This window comes from Nerophis lumbriciformis, linkage group LG01, assembly GCF_033978685.3.
Source record: "Nerophis lumbriciformis linkage group LG01, RoL_Nlum_v2.1, whole genome shotgun sequence".
Taxonomy (NCBI): domain Eukaryota; kingdom Metazoa; phylum Chordata; class Actinopteri; order Syngnathiformes; family Syngnathidae; genus Nerophis; species Nerophis lumbriciformis.
This window is the reverse complement of record NC_084548.2, coordinates 46,180,664-46,206,950: the sequence shown is the minus strand read 5'-3', so window position 1 is coordinate 46,206,950 and position 26,287 is coordinate 46,180,664. Positions and strand designations below refer to the sequence as shown.

At 39.2% G+C, this 26,287-nt stretch overlaps 1 protein-coding gene across 21 annotated transcripts in view; it reads right to left on the bottom strand.

Annotated features, from left to right (window-relative positions):
* Positions 1-26,287, bottom strand: part of rap1gapa (RAP1 GTPase activating protein a) — a 165,953-nt gene that overhangs the window by 59,439 nt on the left and 80,227 nt on the right. For 16 of the 21 annotated variants that reach the window (XM_061984432.1, XM_061984543.1, XM_061984414.1 and 13 more), the window contains exon 3: positions 3,198-3,288. In XM_061984432.1, coding sequence (XP_061840416.1) covers positions 3,198-3,288 — 91 coding nt within the window. Of the gene's footprint in view, positions 1-3,197; positions 3,289-12,829; positions 12,882-13,035; positions 13,159-13,178; positions 13,402-26,287 lie in introns of those variants that run through there. The other 5 variants (XM_061984485.1, XM_061984512.1, XM_061984479.1 and 2 more) reach the window with 4 other exon arrangements.

Sequence of the window (26,287 nt, the reverse complement as noted above, 5' to 3'; positions counted from 1 at the left end):
CCAAACAACAAGCAAAGCATGAATAAAAAAATGAACAAAACATGAGTTGGTACAATCATTCTGAATGCAATCTGTACTGCATGTTTTCTCTGAGGGAGCCATTTCAGCAAATCTAATGTTCCCTGTGTGGTTAACATTGCATTCCAAAGGCTGATGTATGACCTATTCATTTGTTGCTCTAAATAAATAATTAAAATGTGCACCTTGATAGCCAACCCAGCAGGCACAAAACATTAAAACAACGTTGAGAACTTATTGAAATCGGTCCTGACGTCCATCCATCCATCCATCCATCCATCCATTTTCTACCGCTTATTCCCTTTGGGGTCGCTGGAGCCTATCTCAGCTACAATCGGAAGGAAGGCGGGGTACACCCTGGACAAGTCGCCACCTCATCGCAGGGCCAACATAGATAGACAGACAACATTCACACTCACATTCACACACTAGGGCCAATTTTGTGTTGCCAATCAACCTATCCCCAGGTGCATGTTTTTGGAGGTGGGAGGAAGCCGGAGTACCCGGAGGGAACCCACGCAGTCACGGGGAGAACATGCAAACTCCACACAGAAAGATCCCGAGCCCGGGATTGAACCCAAGACTACTCGGTCCTGACGTTGAGCAACTCAAACATAACGTTGAAACAACATGCTTTTTGACAACGTTAAATCATTGTTGGATTCTGACGTTGTTTTGACCATTGAAATTTGGTCATTTCCCAAACAACAACGTGGATCCAACGTTGAATATCAATGTTGTCTCAATTTACAAATACAACTATTTTGCAACATTGTTTCAAAGTCAGTTTTAAAGGACATGAATGTATATTCAATGTTGTATCAATGTCTTGTGCCTCCAGGGGAACTACTTTTTTTGGAACGCACATCAAGGCAGCTCACCATGACTCCATTTCTCTAACCTCTGTCTCCGTGATAGACGATAAAATTAATTGGGAATCTCATGTAAAACATATACAACATAAAATAGCAAGAAACACATCAATAATGAATAAAGCAAAACATGTTCTAGACCAAAAATCACTATATTATTTACTGCTTGCTAGTATTACCATATCTGAGTTATTGTGTAGAAATATGGGGAAACAACTAACAGTGTTACAAAAAAGATCAATTAAAATAATACATAATGTTGGATATAGAAAACATACAAACCCTTTATTCATTAAATCACAATTATTGAAATTCAATGATTTGGTGCATTTGCAAACAGCTAAAATTATGTACAAAGCAAACTAAAACCTGCTACCCAAGAATGTACAACAATTCTTCTCAACAAAAGAGGAGAAATATAACCTTAGAGGAAAATCTAATTTAAAACATTTGTATGCTAGTACAACACTTAAAACCTTTAGCATATCTGTATGTAGAATTAAATTATGGAATGGATTAACCAAAGAAATCAAACAAAGCACCAATATGATTCACTTTAAGAGACTGTTCAAATGAGACTGTTCAAACTACAAGTGTTCACAAAGTACACAGAAGAACAATTATGATGAACATCTTGAACCCTTTTTATAATTTTTTTTATTGAGACAAAGATTATTTATGTATTTATGTTTTTGCCTACTATGGTATATTATTTATTTATTATTTATATGTTCACTGCTCTGTTACAGAGAACAAGGAAATTGGTTAAATTTGCTATGGTATGAAAAGGGGTAGGATAAAATAAGCTCTGCTTCTTCCTACTCCTTTTCGGACGTGCTGTAATGACACAACTGGAAATGTGTGATGCGTTACATTGTATCGTATGCATGTTCGAAATAAACTGATACTGTACTGAACTGAAACTGAGGTAGGGTACGCATACTTCCACTCCAAATTACGTAGAGGTGTGCGCGTGCAGGTGTTTTAAAGTCTAATGTTTTGTATGTATCTTACCTGTATGTAAAATTGTTAGTTTGAAGTATTTTTGCAGCTTTTCTTGCCCGCAATGACAATAACATGAAAATTATAGTTCTTGCTTCAGGCCTGAAAAGGACTGGGTGCAAAATGCAAACTGTTGAGAGCCTGTTTAAAAAAAACATCTATGGACTTGGTGAACTCAGGGGCGCCGCTAGGGATTTTGGGCCCCATGAAAATAATCTTTACAGGGCCCCCAACACAGTGTCATTATTTTTTCTGTATTATAATTTCATCATCATTAGGGGCCTCTCTGGGCCCCCCTCCATCATGGGCCCCTAGAATCCGTCTCCTTTACCCCCCCTTTTCGGCGCCCCTGGGTGAACCATAAGTACTTTTATCTTGCTTGCTACAAATGACTATACTTAGGATAGTTTCCACAACTATAGCTGCAAGGCATAGAAGCTATGTCGAATGTAAATTAAATATTGCATGTGACCTCTAAAAGGGTATGGCTAAATACCTGTGAACTGACTGGCTGGTGTAAGAAAGCGCCCCAAATCTTCGGCCTGAAGTTATGTTACTTATCACACGAGTCTACAGATGGTATGAACTGCATCAACATCATGAGAAATGTAGAACACTGTATCCAAATGATCCCCTAATCCTCCTCTCTTCCGAGTCTCTGTGCGCTCCTCAGATCAAGTCACGTCGCATAAGCCTCTTCCAAAGTTGGAAGGACCTTATGAAACCAATCCAATATGAGAGAGATTGTATCCTCTTTTAATCACCATGGAGCTCAGCTCTTTTCACTCTTTGCATTCCAATAATATCACTGACAGCTTTCCCATTGCAGTCACTGGTTATTAATGATCAAATGTACGGTACAAACCGTTTGACAGCATAATGACCATGAAATGGATCTGATATCAACCGTGACAATTAAAATAATAAACACAGTGCTGAGCCAAAATCTAATTTATATATTGCACATTAATTGCATTCCAAATAGCATCGTATTCTAATTAAAACGGTGCAAACGATTAACTAGCTCTGACTCAAGCTAAAATGCAAATTTGAAAAAAGAGCTTGGATGTTAAACTTCAAAATATGTCTTGCTCTGAGAATTACACTACTCTGTGTTGAGATTTGCATGCAAAATGCTGATTAATTTCATTGAGCAAACACAGCCACCGATTGCAGAAACCAAAGACAGAAAAACTTTATATAGAGAAATACGACACCATGGAGAGAAATTGTGGCGTAAAGACAAGATGAGCGACAAAGAAAGGCCACAAAGAGTTCTATCAGATAAGGTCAGGGGTCAAATACCTTTTGGGATGGCAGTGCGCTGTAGTGGAGCTTGGGCTGGAACAGCTGAGGCTCTATAGCACAGATTCTGGGGTCACTTCCATCTTGTTTCCTACAGTCAGAAGGAGACAAAAGGGAACATTCAGTCACATGAGGGCAAGCAAGGGGTCAACAGAGGTCATTGGTCTCATATGTTATTGTTGGGTTTGAAGATAGTTTTTTTTGTTTTGTCTCGGTTTTCTGTTTTAAAAGTGTAGACACGTCCTAAATAGTCTTAATAATGTCTTAATGTACAAACCCTGTTTCCATATGAGTTGGGAAATTGTGTTAGATGTAAATATAAACGGAATAAAATGATTTGCAAATCATTTTCAACCCATATTCAGTTGAATATGCTACAAAGACAACATATTTGATGTTCAAACTGATAAACTTTTTTTTTTTTGCAAATAATCATTAACTTTAGAATTTGATGCCAGCAACACGTGACAAAGAAGTTGGGAAAGGTGGCAATAAATACTGAAAAAGTTGAGGAATGCTCATTAAACACTTATTTGGAACATCCCACGGGTGAACAGGCAAATTGGGAACAGGTGGGTGCCATGATTGGGTATAAAAGTAGATTCCATGAAATGCTCAGTCATTCACAAACAAGGATGGGGCGAGGGTCACCACTTTGTCAACAAATGCGTGAGCAAATTGTCGAACAGTTTAAGAAAAACCTTTCTCAACCAGCTATTGCAAGGAATTTAGGGATTTCACCATCTACAGTCCGTAATATCATCAAAGGGTTCAGAGAATCTGGAGAAATCACTGCACGTAAGCAGCTAAGCCCGTGACCTTCGATCCCTCAGGCTGTACTGCATCAACAAGTGACATCAGTGTGTAAAGGATGTCACCACATGGGCTCAGGAACACTTCAGAAACCCACTGTCAGTAACTACAGTCGGTCGTTTCATCTGTAAGTGCAAGTTAAAACTCTCCTATGCAAAGCGAAACCGTTTATCAACAACACCCAGAAACGCCGTCGGCTTCGCTGGGCCTGAGCTCATCTAAGATGGACTGATACAAAGTGGAAAAGTGTTCTGTGGTCTGACGAGTCCACATTTCAAATTGTTTTTGGAAACTGTGGACGTCGTGTCCTCCGGACCAAAGAGGAAAAGAACCATCCGGATTGTTATAGGCGCAAAGTTGAAAAGCCAGCATCTGTGATGGTATGGGGGTGTATTAGTGCCCAAGACATGGGTAACTTACACATCTGTAAAGGCGCCATTAATGCTGAAAGGTACATACAGGTTTTGGAGCAACATATGTTGCCATCCAAGCAACGTTACCATGGACGCCCCTGCTTATTTCAGCAAGACAATGCCAAACCACGTGTTACATCAATGTGGCTTCATAGTAAAAGAGTGCAGGCACTGGACTGTGCTGCCTATAGTCCAGACCTGTCTCCCATTGAAAATGTGTGGCGCATTATGAAGCCTAAAATACCACAACGGAGACCCCCGGACTGTTGAACAACTTAAGCTGTACATCAAGCAAGAATGGGAAAGAATTCCACCTGAGAAGCTTAAAAAATGTGTCTCCTCAGTTCCCAAACGTTTACTGAGTGTTGTTAAAAGGAAAGGCCATGTAACGCAGTGGTGAACATGTCATTTCCTAACTACATTGGCACGTGTTGCAGCCATGAAATTGTAAGTTAATTGTTATTTGCAAAAAAAAAATAAAGTTTATGAGTTTGAACATCAAATATCTTGTCTTTGTAGTGCATTCAATTGAATATGGGTTGAAAATGATTTGCAAATCATTGTATTCCGTTTATATTTACATTTAACACAATTTCCCAACTCATATGGAAACGGGGTTTATAATACAGTATGCATTTATATCAATAATAAGCTAACCAATGGTGTTTTAGTGATATTTTTTGCTTATAAAATCTTTATTGAGCAAGCCCCTTTAATTGGTTCCCAATAAAATAATTTCTGCAAAGTAGGAATTTTTTGTTATAAATCTAATAGTTTCATAGTTAAAGCATGAAAAACAAGTTTATGACCTTTTTTTTTTTACATTATGACAGCCGCCTAGACCTGAAATAACACCCTTTAGTCACCGCTAGACTTTTTGAATTCAATATAGTAATGCTACCCGAGGCTGAGCATAATAATATTTTTAGTTTATTTAGCCACTTTTATGATGCTAAATTTAGGCAAAAATGTAGAAAATGCAACAATAAAAAAAAAAAAAGGAATGTTGTGAAGCCGCAATTGTGGCGAAGGATAACTGTACTCGCCATCATCCACCATTCCACTATTCACCCAGCATCCATCCAACCTCCATTTAACCTTTACCATCAATTCAAAATGACTAGCACCCATTCATCCATGCCTTTCCCTTCACTATAATAGTTTCTGGTGTTTTGGTTATGCTGGTTCCAGTTGAAGGAGAACACACATTCAGTCACACAAAAATGATTGATGCCAACCAACAAGCAAAGCATGAATTAAAAAATGAACAAAACATGAGTTGGTACAATCATTCTGAATGCAATCTGTACTGCATGTTTTCTCTGAGGGAGCCATTTCAGCAAATCTAATGTTCCCTGTGTGGTTAACATTGCATTCCAAAGGCTGGTGTATGACCTGTTCATTTGTTGCTCTAAATAAAGATATGAAAATACGCTATTCACAACAAAAGCATAGCCAAGTGTTCTCAAACCCTTCAGGGATGCGGGAAAACTAAAACCATTGTCTTACATTTATTAAAACATATTTCATGTCCTATGTAAGAGAGTCACACATGTATAAATGGCTAATGTGAGCTATGTTGCTGCGCTGCATCTTTTGCTCTGGATTCAATATCTCTCCAATGATGGCTCTGTCCCCGCAGGACCACGGATCGATACCCACTGCTTCATTGACACTGACAACAGGCCAGTTTGCACAGCGGGCTTTCAATTTGTTCGATTGATTCAGTCAGTTTCAAACACGCAAAGTGATCGATCGAGTAGACAGGAATCACCCAGATGCTGTGTTCATGCACTGAAAGTTTTACTTGCTGTTTATCTAACTATTTATTTATTTGTATGTATTTATTTATTTATTCACAGACAAACATGGTTTTGTATTTCATTATTGTTTCTTTTGTTAATATCAGAGTCTGTTCTGCAAAAAGGTCATCCCTAGAAGCACACAGCTTATGGACAGGGTCTCACAGTTAAAATATACATCATCATATAATATAGAAATTACAGTACAATACAATACATTTCAAAATCTACCCACCAAATACCCATCTACAATTTCATTTATAAATAAAAAAGGAATCTTTAAATCCACCAAATCATGCTCAATATTCTATTATTAAAATTTGATTAAAAAGTTGCATCTTGAAGATCTGCGATAATCTCGTCATTAGGGATGTCCGATAATGGCTTTTTGCCGATATCCGATATTCCGATATGGTCCAACTCTTTAATTACCGATATCAATCGATACCGATATCAACCGATATATACAGTCGTGGAATTAACACATTATTATGCCTAATTTGGACAACCAGGTATGGTGAAGATAAGGTACTTTAAAAAAAAAATTATAAAATAAAATAAGATAAATAAATTAAAAACATTTTCTTGAATAAAAAAGAAAGTAAAACAATATAAAAACAGTTACACAGAAACTAGTAATTAATGAAAATTAGTAAAATTAACTGTTAAAGGTTAGTAGTATTAGTGGACCAGCAGCACGCACAATCATGTGTGCTTACGGACTGTATCCCTTGCAGACTGTATTGATATATATTGATATATAATGTAGAAACCAGAATATTAATTACAGAAAGAAACAACCCTTTTGTGTGAATGAGTGTGAATGAGTGTAAATGGGAGAGGAAGGTTTTTTGGGTTGGTGCACTAATTGTAAGTGTATCTTGTGTTTTTTATGTTGATTTAATTAAAAAATAAAAATAAAAAAATAAAAAACCGATTTCGATAATAAAAAAAACAATACCGATAATTTCCGATATTACATTTTAACGCATTTATCGACATCTCTACTCGTCATACATACAGAAGTCAAGACCAAAATTATGCGATCTGAGTAGGTGCAATTAAACATACTGTACATAATAAAGCTGTAATTATATGAAAGGCATAAATATACTTTTGATAAGTCAATGAGACATAATGGACATCCCTTGAAAGAAAATAATTTGTAAGTACTATGAATGGGCTAAAACTCTCATTAAATGAATGTGTTTTTTCATTATTTTCTGTGATACCCCTGATAATAAGTATTTATTTATCTGTATGTGTCAAGATAGTTGTTGACTCGCACTTTCTCCTAATAAAGAGGGTTACGTATGCTCGGTCATATTTCATTTTAGCACTGCTGCCACCTGGCCGGAGGTTTGTGTATCGTTCAAGCATGAATAAAACACTAATAACTGAAGCACTACAGAGTCTGTGGTGCAGCTGAGGATGTAAATAAAACACACTGCTCCTCAGAACACAGGTGACGAGGGAAAGCATGAATCTTTCAAATGCCTGCTGCATCTTTCACAAGTAAAAGTCTTGGTTCATTCATATCAACTAGGAGACACTTTGTGTGGCCCTCTTGATATACAGGATGAGGCAAGGGGTTACAGTGGAACACAAAGAGGCATCCGCTGTCCTGAAAACACGTTATAACACAATAGATCCCTCTAAAAAAAAAAACACACACAATATTAGATGCACCCATAAAAAGCTTTACAAATGTCTATATTTCATACTCTTAACCCTGCAATAATTATCGGCACAGTTGCTAAGTGTGAATTAAGTTTTACACATTAAGAAACAACTACAGGCATACGGTATTCAGAATAGGACTTAAAAAATAAAGTGCATTTACACAGCATTCCTTCTTGTCAAAGCATCTTCCTGCTGGGAAATCTTTAATGAATTTGGTTTGTGAAAGAGCACCCCCTGCTGCATTCATAGCTGCAGCACTTTTTCCCCCTACAGATAGCGCCATCAAAACATTTTCTATTAAAGCAACTGTAAAAAAAATAATAATAATTTGTGGATCTACAACATTGGGACCCATTGTACAAAGTAATGTGACAACTAACTGATGCCTCACCTTTCTGACCAATCTGAAGTATAAAACTGCACTGCATCATTCTAAGGGACATTACGGTACTAACATTTAAACCCACTCATATAACTAAATTAGGTAAAGTAACACAATGTAAATAATTCGAAACTGACCAGGTATTTTTTTGCTACGGTCTGGCTTAATGTTCCAGGATTCAGAGGCAGCAGAAAAACCTTTTGTTAGGAAAGTGCACGAAAACAGCTACCAGGCACAGGAAGCATAGGAAAGGCTTGGCAGCATGTTGAGGTACAAATCAAAATACAATTATTCAGCCTTGAGCAGAGGAACAGGGCAGGCATAAGAAGCACCCTGATTGGCAACCAGGGGCAGGTGAGGGAGGCAGAGCTCAGGCCAGAGTTAAAGTGGCAAGCAATAGAAGCAAACAGGAAAAGGAAACAAGAGAGCAAAGAAAAAAAATTAAAATAGGTCCAAACTTTCATGTAGGATCATGACATATTTGTCTATAAACATAAGATATTAGATCACATTAGACTATGCAAGGGATTGTAATCCCGTGGCAGGTCAGTGGACTTCATGCCAAAAATACATATTGTTAAATTCCACAATGTGTATTCAAAGAAAAATATAGTTATAAAGCAGAGGTGAGTAGTAATGCGCTATATTTTGTCAGGGCGCATGCACAACCCCTCATTCCTTCTACTGCATGCTCGGCTGGCACCTCCGCTGGCAGCGCACCAGGACACACCCCTGCTCGCTCTGGCCGCATCGCAGCCAAGCGCCGGCAAAGCTGCAAGCAATCAGCAATCAGCGCACCTGGGACTAATGAAGGTAAGCAGCACAAAGACCAGCGGATCCGAAGGCCCAGCGCCGGAACGTAGTTCACTCCTCGTAGTAAGCATCCCGTCTCTGACTTCCCTCCTGCGTACTTGCTCTCTCTGTTACTTCCCAGTTCCCGTGTCTTATGCCCCCAAGTGCCCTTCCTGTTTCCCGTGATCGAGCTGTGTGCCACGACTCCTCTCTGGATTTTGGACTGCCTCCCTCGATCCTCGACCCCTGCTTGGACACGGACCTCGTTGCTTCTCTCCAGCCCCCGACCGCTTGCTTGCCCACAGACTGCCTTCTCGCCTTGCCCCTCTGGTCTGATGAAGGATTCATCCAAAACGCACTTACATAAAACTCTAGTATCATTTACATAGTTAATTCTACACATCGCCTTGCACTTCACACTTAGAGTAGCATACACATCCCACACACTCATCAATAGCAGAATAAAAGCTATTGAGCTGATTCCTGCCGTGGTGTCGTCTCCTTCTCCCTCCGTACGTAACACATTTACTCCGTAATATTTACATAAGTAACTTTTTAGATAAACTGTACTTGTCAAAGTAGTTTTAATGCAACATACTTTTTACTTTAACTTGAGTATTTGTGTGAAGAAGAACCACTACTTTCACCCTGTTATACTAACTTTCATTCCGATCGCTACATTTATGTATAATCTAATGATTACTGCTTGCAAAGAGGTATGATATTCATTTGGCTTCAGCAAGCCTTCTTCCTGTGGGCACTGTCACATGACTCTGTTTTACCAATCCAATGTAAGCACTCGTGACGTTTGTCTCATTTCACCAATCAAACGCAGCCTGGCATACTACATTATTTGCAGGCGAAAAAGAACTAGTCGGTGGTGGGAGGGACTGTTCACCTTAACAAGCACAAAGTACAGATATAGAAGCTGAAATAAGTCAGTATACTTGTTTAGTATATTATGGTAAAATAAAAACCTACTAGTTTAATAAGTCTCAGAATGATCACAAAGCATGATGGCAGCACATCCTGACTGGTTTATAGAAAACCAGTGGACAGGAACCTCTTAACGTATTTTGACAATAAAACATTTTTATACGCACAATGGAATTAATACAGGGTAAATATAATATATATGTTTCGTTAGTCAGTAGACAACAACAATAAATAGTGGTAGATCATATGACTTCAAGTCAGCATCGATCTAAATCTTTTGAATCATCCTCAACAACATTGTTATTTCGTAATTTCGTAACTAAGAATGAAACATCCAAATACAACAATTAAGATAATGTTATTGACTTGTAAATCAGCAAATAAAAAATAATTCACTGCATAATTTGTATTAACATTTAATAGTCAAATTATTTTTTGGTATGTCGCTGACGATCACATAACCACAAGAGTCATTTAGCACATTAAAACATTACCAATAAAACCAAAAAGCAGTGGGAAGTTGTACTTATTGGTTAGATCCCGAGGTTGGCAGTTACTAGCACTACTTTATTAGCATGTATTCACATTCCCACATAGCTAAACAACTGAATTGACCACAATCGCCCCCTAGCGTACAAGAGGCACACTGCGCGTGGCCAACAGTCACATGAGAGATAGAGCATGGAAACTAGAACTTTACATGCAGGTCTGATAATAGAAGAAACCTAATTATTTGAGAAATCTGACTAATTTAGCGCATGGAAATGTACTGACTGTAAAAAAGGGACATAATGTCAGATAAGTAGGGATGGGTGCCAAATCCAGTACCTTTTTGGCACCAATGAAATTCCCGATGGCTCTACCTGGAATCGATTCAGGTAAAATTCAATGGTGCAATATTTTGGTACTTAGGTTGCCCTTCGGCACTTGGCTATCTCTCCAGCAGCACAAAGAACCTCCAGGTAATGTTGCAATTTTCAATGCCAACAAAAGTGACTAAAAAAGAACGCTCCAACATAAGTTAAGTAAGGCTCCACTTTTCCAAAAATGTGCTGGCTTGATATACATTGGCTTTGCTATTGACATGCTACTGATTAATCTTAGTGATTTTACGAGACGATTTCAACACCTCCAAATGTGTTAATGAAAACTACAACTAAGATGCGCGTTTCAAATAACCAGGTTGTGTGTAATACGTTCAATACTTACAGTATTAAGACTTTGTTGGGCGCAACAGACAACAAAGACTGAACTTACCAACACAGCATAAACTATACACTACTGCCATCTTGTCAGAACTTGGATTTGGAGTGATTGTTTTCCCGAGATGCAAGTGAACTTGGATCGGACATGACTTGAAGGTGGGTACATGATTTATTTTAAACACTAACAAGCTACAAAACAGAAGCAAACAAAAGGCGCGCACAATGGCGGAGGTAAAAAAAACTTGGTGAATGAAAACAAAACTTGCACAAAGGCAGAAACTGTGAACACGAAATAAAAACACTTACTGTGGCATGGGACTGTGAACATGGCTTGATACGAGAGGATAGCAGGGTTAGAAAGGAAATGACACCAGGACGAACAACAGAAAATGAAAAGCTTAAATAACACAGACATGATTAACAACAGGTGCGTGACTCAAAACAGGTGCGTGACATGACAGGTGAAAACAATTGGGTTGCTATGGTGACAAACAAGAGTGCACAATGAGTCCGAACGTGGAACAGGTGAAACTAATGGGTAACCATGGAAACAAGACAAGGGAGTGAAAAGCAGGAACTAAAAAGAGTCCAAAACCAAACAGCACATGGCCAAACAAAAACATGATCAACACAGACATGACACATCTAATATTTTGGACTTGCAACTGTAATTGAGACACATCCATCCATCCATCCATTTTCTACCGCTTGTCCCTTTTGGGGTGGCGGGGGGTCGCTGGAGCCTATCTCAGCTACAATCGGGCGGAAGGCGGGGTACACCCTGGACAAGTCGCCATCTCATCGCAGGGCCAACACAGATAGACAGACAACATTCACACTTACATTCACACACTAGGGCCAATTTAGTGTTGCCAATCAACTTATTAATTGAGACACATACATTACATAAGAAAATAAGATATAACAACTGGGCAGTAGTTATCTAAATCAGCTAATTTTTAAATGTGAGATTTTACCATCAAAAGTAATAAATATTTATTAACAGACACAAAAGTACCAGAAATTGGTATCGTTGAGTACCGGTGTCGAACAGTACCCATCCCTACACTCAGACAAGACAGCACAACTTTTCCATTTTTTACTTACAAACTAGTAAAAATAAAATTTATATCATGCGCTGTCATTTGTGTCAGCAGAAATGTTCAAATTTCAGCCTACAATATTCCACTTCCAACAAGAGAAAACACGTTGCAGTAAAGTGTAGATATTTGTTTATGTTTCTCATACACACACCAACTCGGGCTAAAAATAGCTACAGAAGATACTCACAAGTTAATCAATACTTGAGTAGTTTTTTTCACGGAATACTTACTCTTACTCAAGTAATTATTTGGATGACTGCGTTTAACTTTTACTAGAGTCATATTACTCCAAAGTGATGGTACCCTTACTTGAGTGCAATTTTTGGCTACTCTACCCACCTCGGTTACGGAGCACCACACACACACACACACACACACTTGTCAGATATTGTAGGCCCAACATGTGAAAAGTAAGAAGAACATGTCCACAGCACCCTCAGCATTGGCACATATTGAGCATGACACACGCACACACACACACACACACACACACACACACACACCTGCCCTACTCTGCGTAGTTACCACATACAACCTCCTGCAGCGCGGTCCTCAGCACTAAGCCTGCACAGCTTCATCCCAACGCCACAACAAATTACATAACACAGCCCAGCTGGTAAGCGGTGCAGCTCACAACAGGCCGTGTGAAGGAAGTCCCAGCATGACGTCTGGATGTGATGTCCTGTGTGGAGTGGAGCAGCAAACTTACTCGCAGTGTGGAAGAGCTGGCTGCACGGGAAGTGTGCACAGTATGCAGCACTGATGACTCACTGTCTCTGTCTCCCCCCCCTGTAGTCAAGCTCCTCACTCCCTCTCCCCGCTTAACACTTCTGTCGCCACGTCCTTCCTCACCTTCAGCTCACTCGTCTCCTCTAATCCGATGTCCACCTGCTGGCCTCACCTGGCTCATCAGACTGATGCTCTCTCCCGGTGAAGTAGAGCATCTCCTCCACATCTCATTCTCCTCCCTCTATTCTCTCTCCTCCCACTCAGTCTCTCACATGCACATATGCACCCATTTCCTCTTTCTCCTCCCTCTTTGTCTGCTGCACTCCCACTATACCACCTCCCACTCTTTCTGAAATCCCTTCAAAGCGGGGTACAACTCCCTACTGCTCAGGGAGCGAAAAGTAAGCGGGTCACATTGGAGTGACGGGGGTTGCCTTCATGAGCCAGATAGGGCTGTTGCTGTGGCAACCACATCCGCAAAACACCCACATGCGCAGTTACGCTCCTATAATGCTGGGACTTACACAACATGTTCAACATCAAACTCCCCTAAGGTGATAAGGTACCTCCTCCTTCTTAATGTCCTAATGAGAAGGCGGGTGTGGAAGGTTTTTATTGCTGAAAATGTGCGCATCTTCCTCCAAACCACCAAGTACTCGGCAGCCCTGAAATAATGTCTCCGATTCTGCTAAATCACACCAGATAATGCATAAAAGGAGTGGCAGCAAATTTTTTTTATTTCCAAAGGCCACTTGTGCATATTTGTGTGTGTGTGTGTGAGCCAACAAGGGATTACAACCATAATGTGCACCATTAAAAACGCTGTTTTGAGAGGCTCACGGAAAATGATCTGCTCAGGCTACAAAGCTTAGCAGCAAACATTATTAAAACCGTGGACAAAGTTCAACAGCCACATTAGCTGCAATCTGTGTTTTTATGGATTAGGCGCTCCACGGTTGCTGAAGTGTTGCAAAATGCTGTTACCTTGCCTGGGAACATAATCTCTCCCCTAAAAGCATTAACCGGAAGATTTTAAATGTGCAGAGAAAATATCTGTCATTTTTACGGCCATGCATCATCTGATAAGAGCACCGAGAATTTCACCCAATGTACTGCTTGAGCCTGATTAACGCAGAGTGGCGTTTACGCGCCAATCATTGCAGCTGAGTCTATCAAACTAATGTTGAATGCATTTGATGGAAAAATAAATCAGATAGTCAGAAAAGGCCACATAAACTTTCTAGTTGAATTTGGTGCTGATGGGAGAGATTGACGTCAGTTAATAGCATCCTCCCTCCTCCTCTCAGTAAAACCTCTTTAAGCCGACCCTTACAGTGTGCCACAGATTCCACACCACATTAGCCTGCTTAAATTGGGCTCTATAGTCACTCCCCCTTGCCTGAGGATTCCTGCTGTCTTCCCGCAAACCTCACTCATTTTCCCTATCACCAATCAAGCAAAGAAGAATTTGTTAAAAATGATGTACCTCAAAGAAAGAAATATGATCACAAGAGGCTGCATGTGCGACCAAAACTGCATGGCTTCAGCTATTGATTATTTTAGTAATCAAGTAATTTATCGATTCATTTGTTCGATTAATCGAGTATTCGAAAAGAACACACTGCATAGCAGTAAAGTTTAGATCCATGAAGGAAAGAAGAAAGTGAATGAATGTTTATAACTGAATACATTTACATATGCATAAAAATGTATTTTCTTTTGTATTATTTAAAAAAATACATTAGGAACCTTTATGACAACCTTTTTCCAAAACACAATATAGAATGTGAGATATAACAGGATAATGCATATATTTATCATTTGGTTTCAAAACGGTTACAAAAAGTGGGACCCAAAAAATGTACTGTGGGACCCCATTTTTATGACTTGATGGGGTCCCCGGGACCACATTTTGAACTTTCCTAGCGCCAACACTAATAGAGTATTGGTACGTGCAAAACAGCAGCAGGCGACTGTGGCCTGCGGGCCGGTTACATTACTAATCAAATATCATCCCAGGGGCCATAGATAGTTCATTCACGGGCCTTGACTTTGACAAATTGGGCATAGCCTCTTTGCGTCTTTAAGGGAAAATATTTTAAATTATCAAGAATTTTTCAAATGATCTTTAGTCTTTCTTCTTATAAATACCCATAAAATTGCAATTAAACTTTAACCATGGGAGCGTCACTATACAGTATATTAATACTTTTTTTTTTACAAAATAAGCTTTGAAAAAACCCTGTGGAGCCTAAAACCAGGTAATAGAAAATAAATAAAGAATGAAACTCAACAAAAAGACTCAATGATAAAGTAGTATAAATTTAGTAACAATGTATATATTAATGTAACACATACACATTTGAAAACATATTAATTGAAGGAGTGGTGTTTGATTTTTGGTCAAGCTATCTGTTAGCATTAACATACAAACTGTACACGCTAACATGCTCCCATGTGTTTTAGTCAAATAACTGTTATGCAAGTCAAAAATACAAGATGGTGTTAGACTTGTACTTTGTTTATGCAGGATGCTTGCTGGTAAGATGCTCCATCATTGATGGAGTTGTATTGTCAAATGTCAGCTCTATTTGACAATGCAAACCGTGACATCGGTCTTTTTTGCTTTTTCGTTTTTTTTAACCTGTCCTGTCCAGCCACTCAGACGAATCATTGTTGAGGTAGATGCCACTATCTGCTGCACAGATACTTATTTTGTTGCTTTATTGGTATTTGACTTTATTAAATGTTTGGATATATTTAGAGTTTGGCACAGCCCGACCATAGCAGGAGGGGTAAGAAAGAAGGGGAAACAAATAGTTTGTAGGACAGAGGGGGAATAGTGAGGACAAGACAGAGAGCGAAAGCAAAAAAACAGAATGACATCAGCAAATATGATACAAATATGATACCAGTAATTATAAAGAAAAACAAGTTAGTGAAATAGATAGCAAAAACAGTATTGAAAATCAACATTATTGCACTCAATTGAAACAATAATAATACATTTGGACGTTGCTTTTGTTTGAGCCATCTCTCTCTACACCACACACACAAGCACATGCACCCACACACACACACACACACACACACACACACACGCACACACACACACACACGTACACACACACCCACACACACACACACACACACACACACACACACACACACACACACACACACACACACACACACACACACACACAGACCACATCACCCAGCATCACCAATGGGTGCACCGTTTTCATGTGTCCTCTATTGGAGCAGTCTGGCACAAACACATTTACACAATAAACAAATCATTGAAGCAATAAAATAAAAATCAAAGCTTCAATTTAATGAATGAGTCGCTGCAGCCCTACCAACCTGTGAATCTCCAACAGGAATTACAGTCGAACAACCCCCATCAAGGTCACATTATACAACAGCAATATGTCAGAGGTCAACAACATGCCGGCATCATATGAACTGTCATTCATGCCTATAACACTGCGTGATATTTCATTTGAATGAGCTACAGGGGGGTTGTCACATTTTCCAACCATTTTTCTTACTCCTAAACAAATCAACTGTTTCATGGATAGTTTTTAAAGTGAATAGAGGTTTCAAGACTCTACCTAAAGCTTTGACAGATTTTTCTTATCAGTTCTCCAGTAACCCACTTTGCAATGACTGACTAATACCATGTATAGTTTTAAATGGTACATCATAGAAAGAGACTGTAAAGGAAGATATATAAAACAATTTGATGATTTAAGTTTCCACAGCAGATATTATTCTATAAACTGCCTCACCCTATAAATCAGCTGGGACAGGCTTCAGCTTCCCTGTGACCCTGACCAGGATAGGCAGTATAGAAAATGTATGGATGAATGTTAGAACAATAATCTCAGAGCCACAGGATGAATTATGGATGCATTAGGTGTGTCATTTTACCTTAAAGTTAAAGTACCAATGATTGACCCATCCCCTTGATCACCCCTTGAGAGGTGAGAGGAGCAGTGGGCAGCAGCGGTGCCGCACCCGGGAATTATTTTTGGTGGTTTAACCCCTAATTCCAACCCTTGATGCTGAGTGCCAAGCAGGGAGGTAATGGGTACCATTTTTATAGTCTTTGGTATGAACTCACAACCTACCGATCTCAGAGCAGACACTCTAACCACTAGGTCACTGAGTACCTTTAGTGGCCATAATAGAGGTTGACCTTTGCGTGTGAATTGTTATCTTAGTTACAATTTAAACTGAATTAATTTTAAATCATCAATAAATGATTGTGGCTGTTGTTGGTAGTCTGCTTAGGAGTTAGTGGGTTTGGGTTTAGCAGATTGAAGAAGTGCAAAAACCAATGTCTTCTCATTTGTTTGCTCTCTATGTGTAACACGGAGCAAAAAAAGGTCCTTCTTGGTTGCAGACAATTAGCACAAAACATAACATTGTATGGGAATTATTATAATTTTTATAGGAGCAGTATACTGTCAATTTAAAGGTAAAATATTATATTATTTTTCCTATATACGTATATTGAATGCATCATCAGTTCATGCTCAGAGACTTAGATTGGTCAGATCTAGTTTAGCGGCTTTTTTGGACTGATGTCCACATTGGAGAGAACATGGGCCTCCGTGTCGTTTACCGATAACCCACACATACTAATCAATACCTATTTTTTGACTCACACTACTCACTAGAACACAAAGTGGCCGTTATCTGAACCCTGCAACACAGCTGATAATGTTCCACCCAGTCAACAGGCCAAAGAGAAAGAGCATAGGCATTTGAGGGAAGCCCTCAAAACCTGTGGTTACCACAGCTGGTCATCTGTGAAAAGTGCATCTATTGTCAGAAATAACAAGAACAGAGTGGATGAGGAAGAAAAAGGTGACCCAAAAATATTGTCATTCCATATGTATCAGGTCTATCTAAGAAACTCAGAATCATTTTTAACTAACACAACATCCCAGTACATTTCAAACCAGGCAACACTCTGAGACAGAGACTAGACAAGACTAAAGACCAGACAACCCACAACCAAAAAAACAATCTGGTGTATGCTATACAGTGTAATGATAAATGTGTTGATTCACATATTGGGGAAACACAAAACAAAACAACCACTAAGCCGACACATGGCACAGCATATGCGAGCAAATTCTTCAGGCCAAGACTCTGCTGTCTACCTGCACCTCAGGGAGAACCAGCACTTCTTTGAGAACAAAAATGCACAGATTCTGGACAGGGAGGATGGATGGTACGAAAATACAAAAATAAATTGACACACTCAATAAGAATAGCCAGACGGAACAGCAATACACAGGATATCAAGGCTTTTTATGGAAATCTAAAGCAATGCTGGACTGTACTGAATAAGGTTCTCAGCCGGGATCAAAAAACTGTTATCCTTCCTGACACGAAATGCGAACAAAATGAGGATGATCTAGCCAACAGTTGTAACACTTTTTTCAATAACATAGGAGAAACCTTCTCAAACACTATAAATCGGGGTGTGGTATTTATTTTTTATTAAATTTTTTTTTTGTCATAAAAAAATACAATCATGTGTGCTTACGGACTGTATCTCTGCTGACTGTATTGATCTATATTGATATATAATGTAGGAACCAGAAATATTAATAACAGAAAGTAACAACCCTTTTGTGTGAATGAGTGTGAATGAGTGTAAATGGGGGAGTGAGGTTTTTTAGGTTAGTGCACTAATTGTAAGTGTATCTTGTGTTTTTATGTTGATTTAATAAAAAAATAAAAATAAAAACATATTTTTTTATTTTTTTATTTTGTATTTCTTGTGCGGCCTGGTACCAATCGATCCACGGACCAGTACCGGGCCGCGGCCCAGTGGTTGGGGACCACTGCTCTAATCCACTCTTTTACAAGATGAAGCTTCTGAAACTCACCGAGAGTAACTTATTACATAACGCATGTGTGATGTATAATGTGGTATGTAAGCTGAATGACCGGCTCTGTGATCTCATTCCTATCACCTCTTCCACACATACACATAACAATAGAAGTGTTATGATCCGTTGCGTCTGTTAGTTTTGACTACCTCAGTTCTGTTTTCTGCACCCCTGGGTTTGTGTTTCAGTTACCATGGGTGCTGATTGATTTCAGCTGCCTCTGATTAGTGTCCGGGATCAATGTTCCCTCTAATTGTTCATGTTTCTGAGCAAACACAAAAACTCCCTGAGCATTCAGTGGAGCACATATGAGCAACATGACACGTGGCAATACCAGCAGCACACCTGTCTCAAACCAATCTTTTATAATAACACTCAAATGAGAGGAGTCATTTTCATGAGATTATTTTGTATTATTAGTGTTTTCTCCCACTTTTAATGAAAATAAAAGAAATCTTGTTTTTCATAAGCTATGGATTAGTATTGTACAATATGTCTGGGTGGGGGTCCTGTTTTGGAAATCATTTGTACCCCTTTCAGAGATCACATTTAGTTCCCCTTAAACATCCTCATGTTGCACAATGAAATGTAAGCATAGGATGAAGTGTGCATTCCTGTAACTTTCTCTAGTAACAGCATTCCATGATTAATATAAATAAATTAACATTATTAATAAATGACAGTAGAATAAGCACACGTATCACTGAGGAGTCATAGTGTAACTTTGTGTGGTGTTTGAGTTGTTCAACTTTTTGTGTGGCCATAAACGCACCAGTGGCTTAGTGCTATGCGTGTTGGTGACCAGTGTTGGGTTATTTACTGAAAACCAGTAACTAGTTACAGTTACTAGTTACTTTATTTCAAAAGTAACTCAGTTACTAACTCAGTTACTTACACCAAAAAGTAATGCGTTACTGTGAAAAGTAACTATTTAGTTACTTCTTTTTTTCTTCTTTTTTTTTTAAAGCTCCCATTAATGCCCTTTTTGCCTTCATTTCAGTACTGTTATTGCACTGGAGAATAATACAATCTGTTGATCAACTTGACATGCATTTTTATTTTACTTTTAACATAATTAATGAAAAACAGTGCAACATAAAAAGGCATTCCTCCTTTCTTTAAACTTGGACCAATGACCATTAATAAAAAACAAGTTTAAGTGCAACATAAGAAGAAACATCATCTTCCTTGAAACATAGGTAGTGAAATAAAGCCTGACATCTGGAGTGATGCTGCTGTCTTCCACACTTGGAACCATGAATTGTAGAATCCTTGTTTTCAGTGGCAGGATCATTGACACAGATGGTGAAGTTTCAGTGCTCAGTAGAGATGTAACACTTTTGAGGGGTTTAAGCACCTGGAGGACCTCATCTGCCACTCTCACATTATCATCAGACAGGGTGACATTTGTCTTCAGGGTGTTGTGGGTCAATGCAGAGTATATAGCTGCCTGCTGCTCCAACATATCATAAGTGGAGTTCCACCTCGTTGGGACATCATGTATGAGCAGGCAGCTTTAGCATTTCTTGCTTTGTCTTAAGCACATGAGCAGCTGTTGTGCTTGGGTGGAAGTAAGAAACCTTCCTGATCCTCCCAAAGAGGCGCTCCATCCTATTGACTGAGATTCCCTTCTGTGATGCCAAATTCACTACATGTGCAAAGCACCTATCTGTGGTCCCAGTCCTGCCTCATTCTCTGTAATTATTAGATTTTTGGCATTATCACGTGTGACTGGGATATCTTTATCTTCCATTCCTCCACTGCTTGTGTCAGTACCTGCGCAAGGTGACTCTCGTAGAGGGGGCGTGTCTTCTCATCTCCCAGTCTGCTGTGATGAAGTGAGCGCTTATAGTTCCGCTGGATGTCCACCCGTCTGTCATGAGCGCAACAGATGATGCTCGGGATAGTTCATCCACAACTTTTTTCTTCTCCTGCTCATAAAGATCTGGCACAATCTTATTGCTGAAGTGGGTGCGCGACGGGATGTCGTAACGTGGTTCAAGCACGTTCAGCATGTGTTTAAAACCCTCGTTTTGCACAACCGAGTCTGCACTTATAAACACACCGATTCAATGGCGGGGGCGTTCAAGCTCCTCCGTTACTCCGCTCGCCATGACCACGCTGTGTGTGGACTGAACGTGCCAACAACTTTTTTTTTTGTTTCATATATCAAACCGCGGATCAAACCTCCCTTCCCCCCCACCCCCCCCCACCCCCCCCCCCCCACACACACACACACACACACACACACACATAGACCGCGCCTCTTTTCTTCTCTCCGGCTTGTGACAGAGGAAGATTCAGAAGAACGACACCGCAGCGCTTCTGTTTCTAGCCGATACTACATCAAAAGTAACGTAAAATAACGCAGTAACGCATCATGTAGTAACGGTAACTAAATTACTGAATTAAAAAAAATAACGCGTTAGATTACTAGTTACCGCCGAAACTAAGGGCGTTACAGTAACGCGTTACTTTGTAACGCGTTAGTCCCAACACTGTTGGTGACACATGACAAGCTGGTTTTGGTCTGGTTTGTACGGCAGAAAATGACTAGTTTTCCGAGATAGAAGTTTTTTACTCATGTTTGTGGTGTGGTTATGGCCGAATATAAACAGTTTTGCTCAATAAAGTGATCGATATAATTCTTGTCCTCGAAGCATCTCGATAGACGTTACAATAATTGAACGGTGTTCAATTGAACGGTGTTGACGAACACCGTTAGGGCCGCTTGTTGTCACTGTCACTCAGAGTTGCATTGCAAAATTACACAGAATAAATGTGTTTATTTTGTTTAGAATTCAGATGGGTTTGATTTGGTGCGTGGCATATATTTGCTGTGCGCAGAGGACGCTTGAGCAGTGCGCAATTGCGCAGGCGCGCACCTTAGAGGGAACGTTATCCGGGATGCTCACCTGCTGCCAGGCACTAATCAGAGCGCTATTTATTTACGTGGCTCGCCACACACTGTCTGGCTTCCTTGTTTGCATTGAGAAACAGTGACGATATTTTCTCCCTGCTTCCATGCAAACCGGTACGCTAAGTATTGTTCTATGACTTTTGAGTCCTTGTTTGTATGCTAGCTTCCACGATAAGCTCTTCCTTAGTTTTGCCACCCGTGCTATTGGCACGCTTTTGTTTTTCCTGCATGATTTATACAAATAAATTATTTCCTACCTGCACGCTTCGTCCGGAGTTTTCCGTCTGCATCTTGGGGGAACGACCTCCGCATAAACATGTGACCCGATCGTTACAAGAAGAAAACATTGGCGAAATGGCAAACGCCGTAAACTCAAAGGCACAAGGTTTAGAATAACGTGCAAAAGCCCAAATATCTGGAATGAAATTGACAGTCTAATCACACAATCTACTTCATAGGGAGAATTTAAAAAAAACCTTTAAAACATGAACTTTTGCTACATTATACCACACAATGAACCCCAAAGAATGAAAAACAATACCAATCATACAAAGCAAGATTTTTTTTTTTTTTTATTGTAACATGAACTAATGAACATCTATCATTATAGTATGAATACTGAAATAGATATGCATAATGTTGGCAAATTACAATGAGCAAGACTACCGGACCGGAGTACAAATTGAAACTGTAAGGATGTGTGAATGTTTGAAAAGATTTAGGAAATTGTTTAGGATGTAAGCATGTGAAAATGGTTTTAATGTTGTACCTTATTATCTTGCATGCAGTGTATTGGGGCCCCCACTTATAAGCTCTTACAGCTTCCTGGGAGTTTCCCTTGTACAAAGCACTTACAAATCATATACAATTGTTAAGTGTATGGACTTTTATAACCATTCCTAAAATACTCAGCAATTTAACCCCCAACAAATAAGAGGAGTCAGAAACTTTCTGGCCACAGATGCTCCTTTGTGCTATTTGTTCACAACTGAATTAAATGCTAACGTGGGTGATTCCGCCTATTTGGGGCTGACAGTGGTCAATACACAGCGATCGTTCTGCCACTCAATATCTCAAAGCCAATGAGAGGAAATTCCACTTCAACGATACAGCGAAACCATCCTTGCCCAGGCACACCCTCCTGGTATTGGAGTGTAAATATTCGGGGTTTTGGCACCAGCCACTAGATTAGATCTGAACAATCTAAGTCTAAGACTAGATCTGACCAATCTAAGTCAATGAGCATGAACTGATGAAGCCTACTTGGATGAGAGGCGAAACGTCTCCTAAGACAAACCAAACAGTCCAGTTGCGATCAATGGAATGCCCTGAGCTTACAATGACCTGGATGAATGAGAACATCCATAGACATGTATCTCAAATCAACTTAGTGCATTGAAATTAATTAAAATCAAACTAATTGGTAGTTGCCCTACCCAAAACAATTTTAACATGTAGCATGCCTTTTGAAAAGAAAAACACATTTTTAGATGACACATTTTGTATAAAACAATACAAGAGAATGTTCTACTAACAACTACAGTAGTTTTCTGAATTATTTTTTAATGATATAACATTTACCTTAGCGAGTGCCCTTTACAGTATCCCATTCCAGCTGCTTCTCCATCTAACACAGCAGCAATAGCTTTTCCATATTTTTATTGATAAATATCCATCATTTAGATATTATTCTAACATTTTTGGCTGACATGCGACTCATTCTGCTTGAGTAGGGTGCAGACTAGCAGTGACACGCTTTAATTACTTCACCAGCCACGCCTACATCTCTGCCTCTCAGTGAAAGACACTCTTACATTTTATTTTTACTGTGGAAAAAGGAAACATGACAGATGCCTAATGACAAATGATGCCCATAAAGTTGCATATTTTTTTACCTGTTGGCTCCAAACATGTGAGTGTGTATGGTGTATTGCATAAAGACAAGATGCTCAAGCACCTGAAGAAGAGGAAGGGGCCCGCTCCAGGAGTTGGGCTTGGCCCTTAGTTCCAGTGAAAGGAACTTTGAATGCTCCAGGAAACCAAAACATTTTGGGCAACTCCATGCTCACAACCTTGTGGGAACAGTTTGGAGTGGCCCCTTCCTCTTCCAACATGACCGTGCACCAGTGCACAAAGCAAGGTCCATAAAGACATGGATGACAGAGTCTGGTGTGGATTAACTTGACTGGCCTGCACAGAGTCCTGACCTGAACACCTTTGGGATGAATTAGAACGGAGACTGAGAGCCAGGCCTTGTCGACCAACATCAGTGTGTGACCTCACCAATGCGCTTCTGGAAGAATGGTCATAAATTCCTATAAACACACTCCGCAACCTTGTGGACTGCCTTCCCAGAAGAGTTGAAGCTGTAATAGCTGCAAAAGGTGGACCGACATCATATTGAACCCTATGGGTTAGGAATGGGATGGCACTTCAAGTTCATATGTGAGTCAAGGCAGGTGGCCCAATACATTTGGCAATATAGTGTATTTCTATGTGTCTTTCATAATTTCGCTGTGCTTTTACTTAACGATTGTTTCACATAAGAACATTACTTTGCTGTAAACAACGCCATCACTGTCATATAAGTTTGCTGCAGCAGCCAGTTCACACGTTTGCTTTGGATCAGTTCTAAAGAAAATGTCTTAATTGTGAGCTAAATGGTAAAACCTAATCATAGTGAGTGTGAATTGAAGTCATCTTTCCTTCATCTTACTTCCTTTTAAATCACACTTCTCAACGAGCAAGATGTGCCCATCACTGAGACGGCGGTGTTGTCTGCTGTGTCATCCTGCAAGGAGCAAGAACGTAGACGAAAAAGTAACATACTAAAAGGCGCATCAGGTTTTTACCATTTAGCTCAAAATTAAGAAATTATTTTGAACTGATCCAAAGCAAATGTGTGAACTGGCTGCTGCAGTAAACTTACATGACAGTGATGGCGTTGTTTACAACAAAGCACAGTTCTTATGTGACACAATCATGAAGTACCAGCGCAGCGAAATGATGAAAGACACATACAAATAGAAATAAGTGTATTCATGCACACTGCATGCCTCGGTGTAATTAGACTTAGACATAGACTTCCTTTTTATTGTCATTCAAATTTGAACTTTACAGTACAGATAAGAACGAAATTTCGTTACATAAGATTTAATTACTGCGATGAGGTGGCGACTTGTCCAGGGTGTACCCCGCCTTCCGCCCGATTGTAGCTGAGATAGGGTCCAGCGCCCCCCGCGACCCCAAAGGGAATAAGCGGTAGAAAATGGATGGATGGAAGATTTAATTAGAAGCAATTCCATTTATTGTCAAACGCAGAGGTGAAGTGATCAGGTGTTAGAGCATCTTGTCTTTATGCAACACACCATACACAGTCACAAGCTTGAAGCTAACATTTTTTTTTTAATGTAACTTTATTGTCATTATTTGTCATTAAGCATCTGTCATTTGCTGTTATATGAAATAAAAGTGTAAAAGTGTCTGAGCTGTGAGAGCGGCTTTGCAGCTGAAAGGCCTCAGATTGGTGGCATGTTGATATTCTATAAATATTCAATTTTACACTTGGCGAGAGATTTAGCGCTCACATTTTGATTTTAGATTTAGATTTTAGATTTAGATTTACATTTACATTTTACATTTAGGTTTGGATTTAATATTTCGGGCTTTTGATTGATTGATTGAAACTTTTATTGGTAGATTGCACAGTGAAGTACATATTCCGTACAATTGACCACTAAAATGGTAACACCCGAATACGTTTTTCAACATGTTTAAGTCGGGGTCCACTTAAATTTAGATTTAAGATTTAAGATTTAGTATTTATGTTTAGATTTTAGATTTAGGTTTAGATTGAACATTTAGATTGAGATTTAACATTTAGATTTGAGATTTAGGTTTAGACATAATATTTAGATTTAGATTTAGATTTAGATTTAGATTTAGATTTAGATTTAGATTTAGATTTAGGATTTAGATTTAAGATTTAGATTTAAATATAACATTTACATATATTATTTAGAGTCAACATTTAATTTAAACTTAAATGTGATTAAATGAGCTAAATGTGAGAAAAGTGTGTTAAATGTGAGAAATGTGAGCTAAATATGAGAAACATATCTGCTAGAATAGTGTGACTGAACTTTTACATTTGGCACCACGTACTCATCTTTGCTGTGAAAACGAGTGTACGCCAGGTTTTTTGTGCATAATACAGTACATGAGGCCTAAGATGTTTTTGGCGGATCTCACGGGGTTCACTGTGACATTTGCTATGCCAACTAATGGCGGGGACGCTTGTAACTCAAATTTTTACTTGCAACTTAAAGCATAACAATTATAACTCTTATCTCAAACACTCTTAAGTTGAGGTACCATTCATTGTATTTCAAAACCAA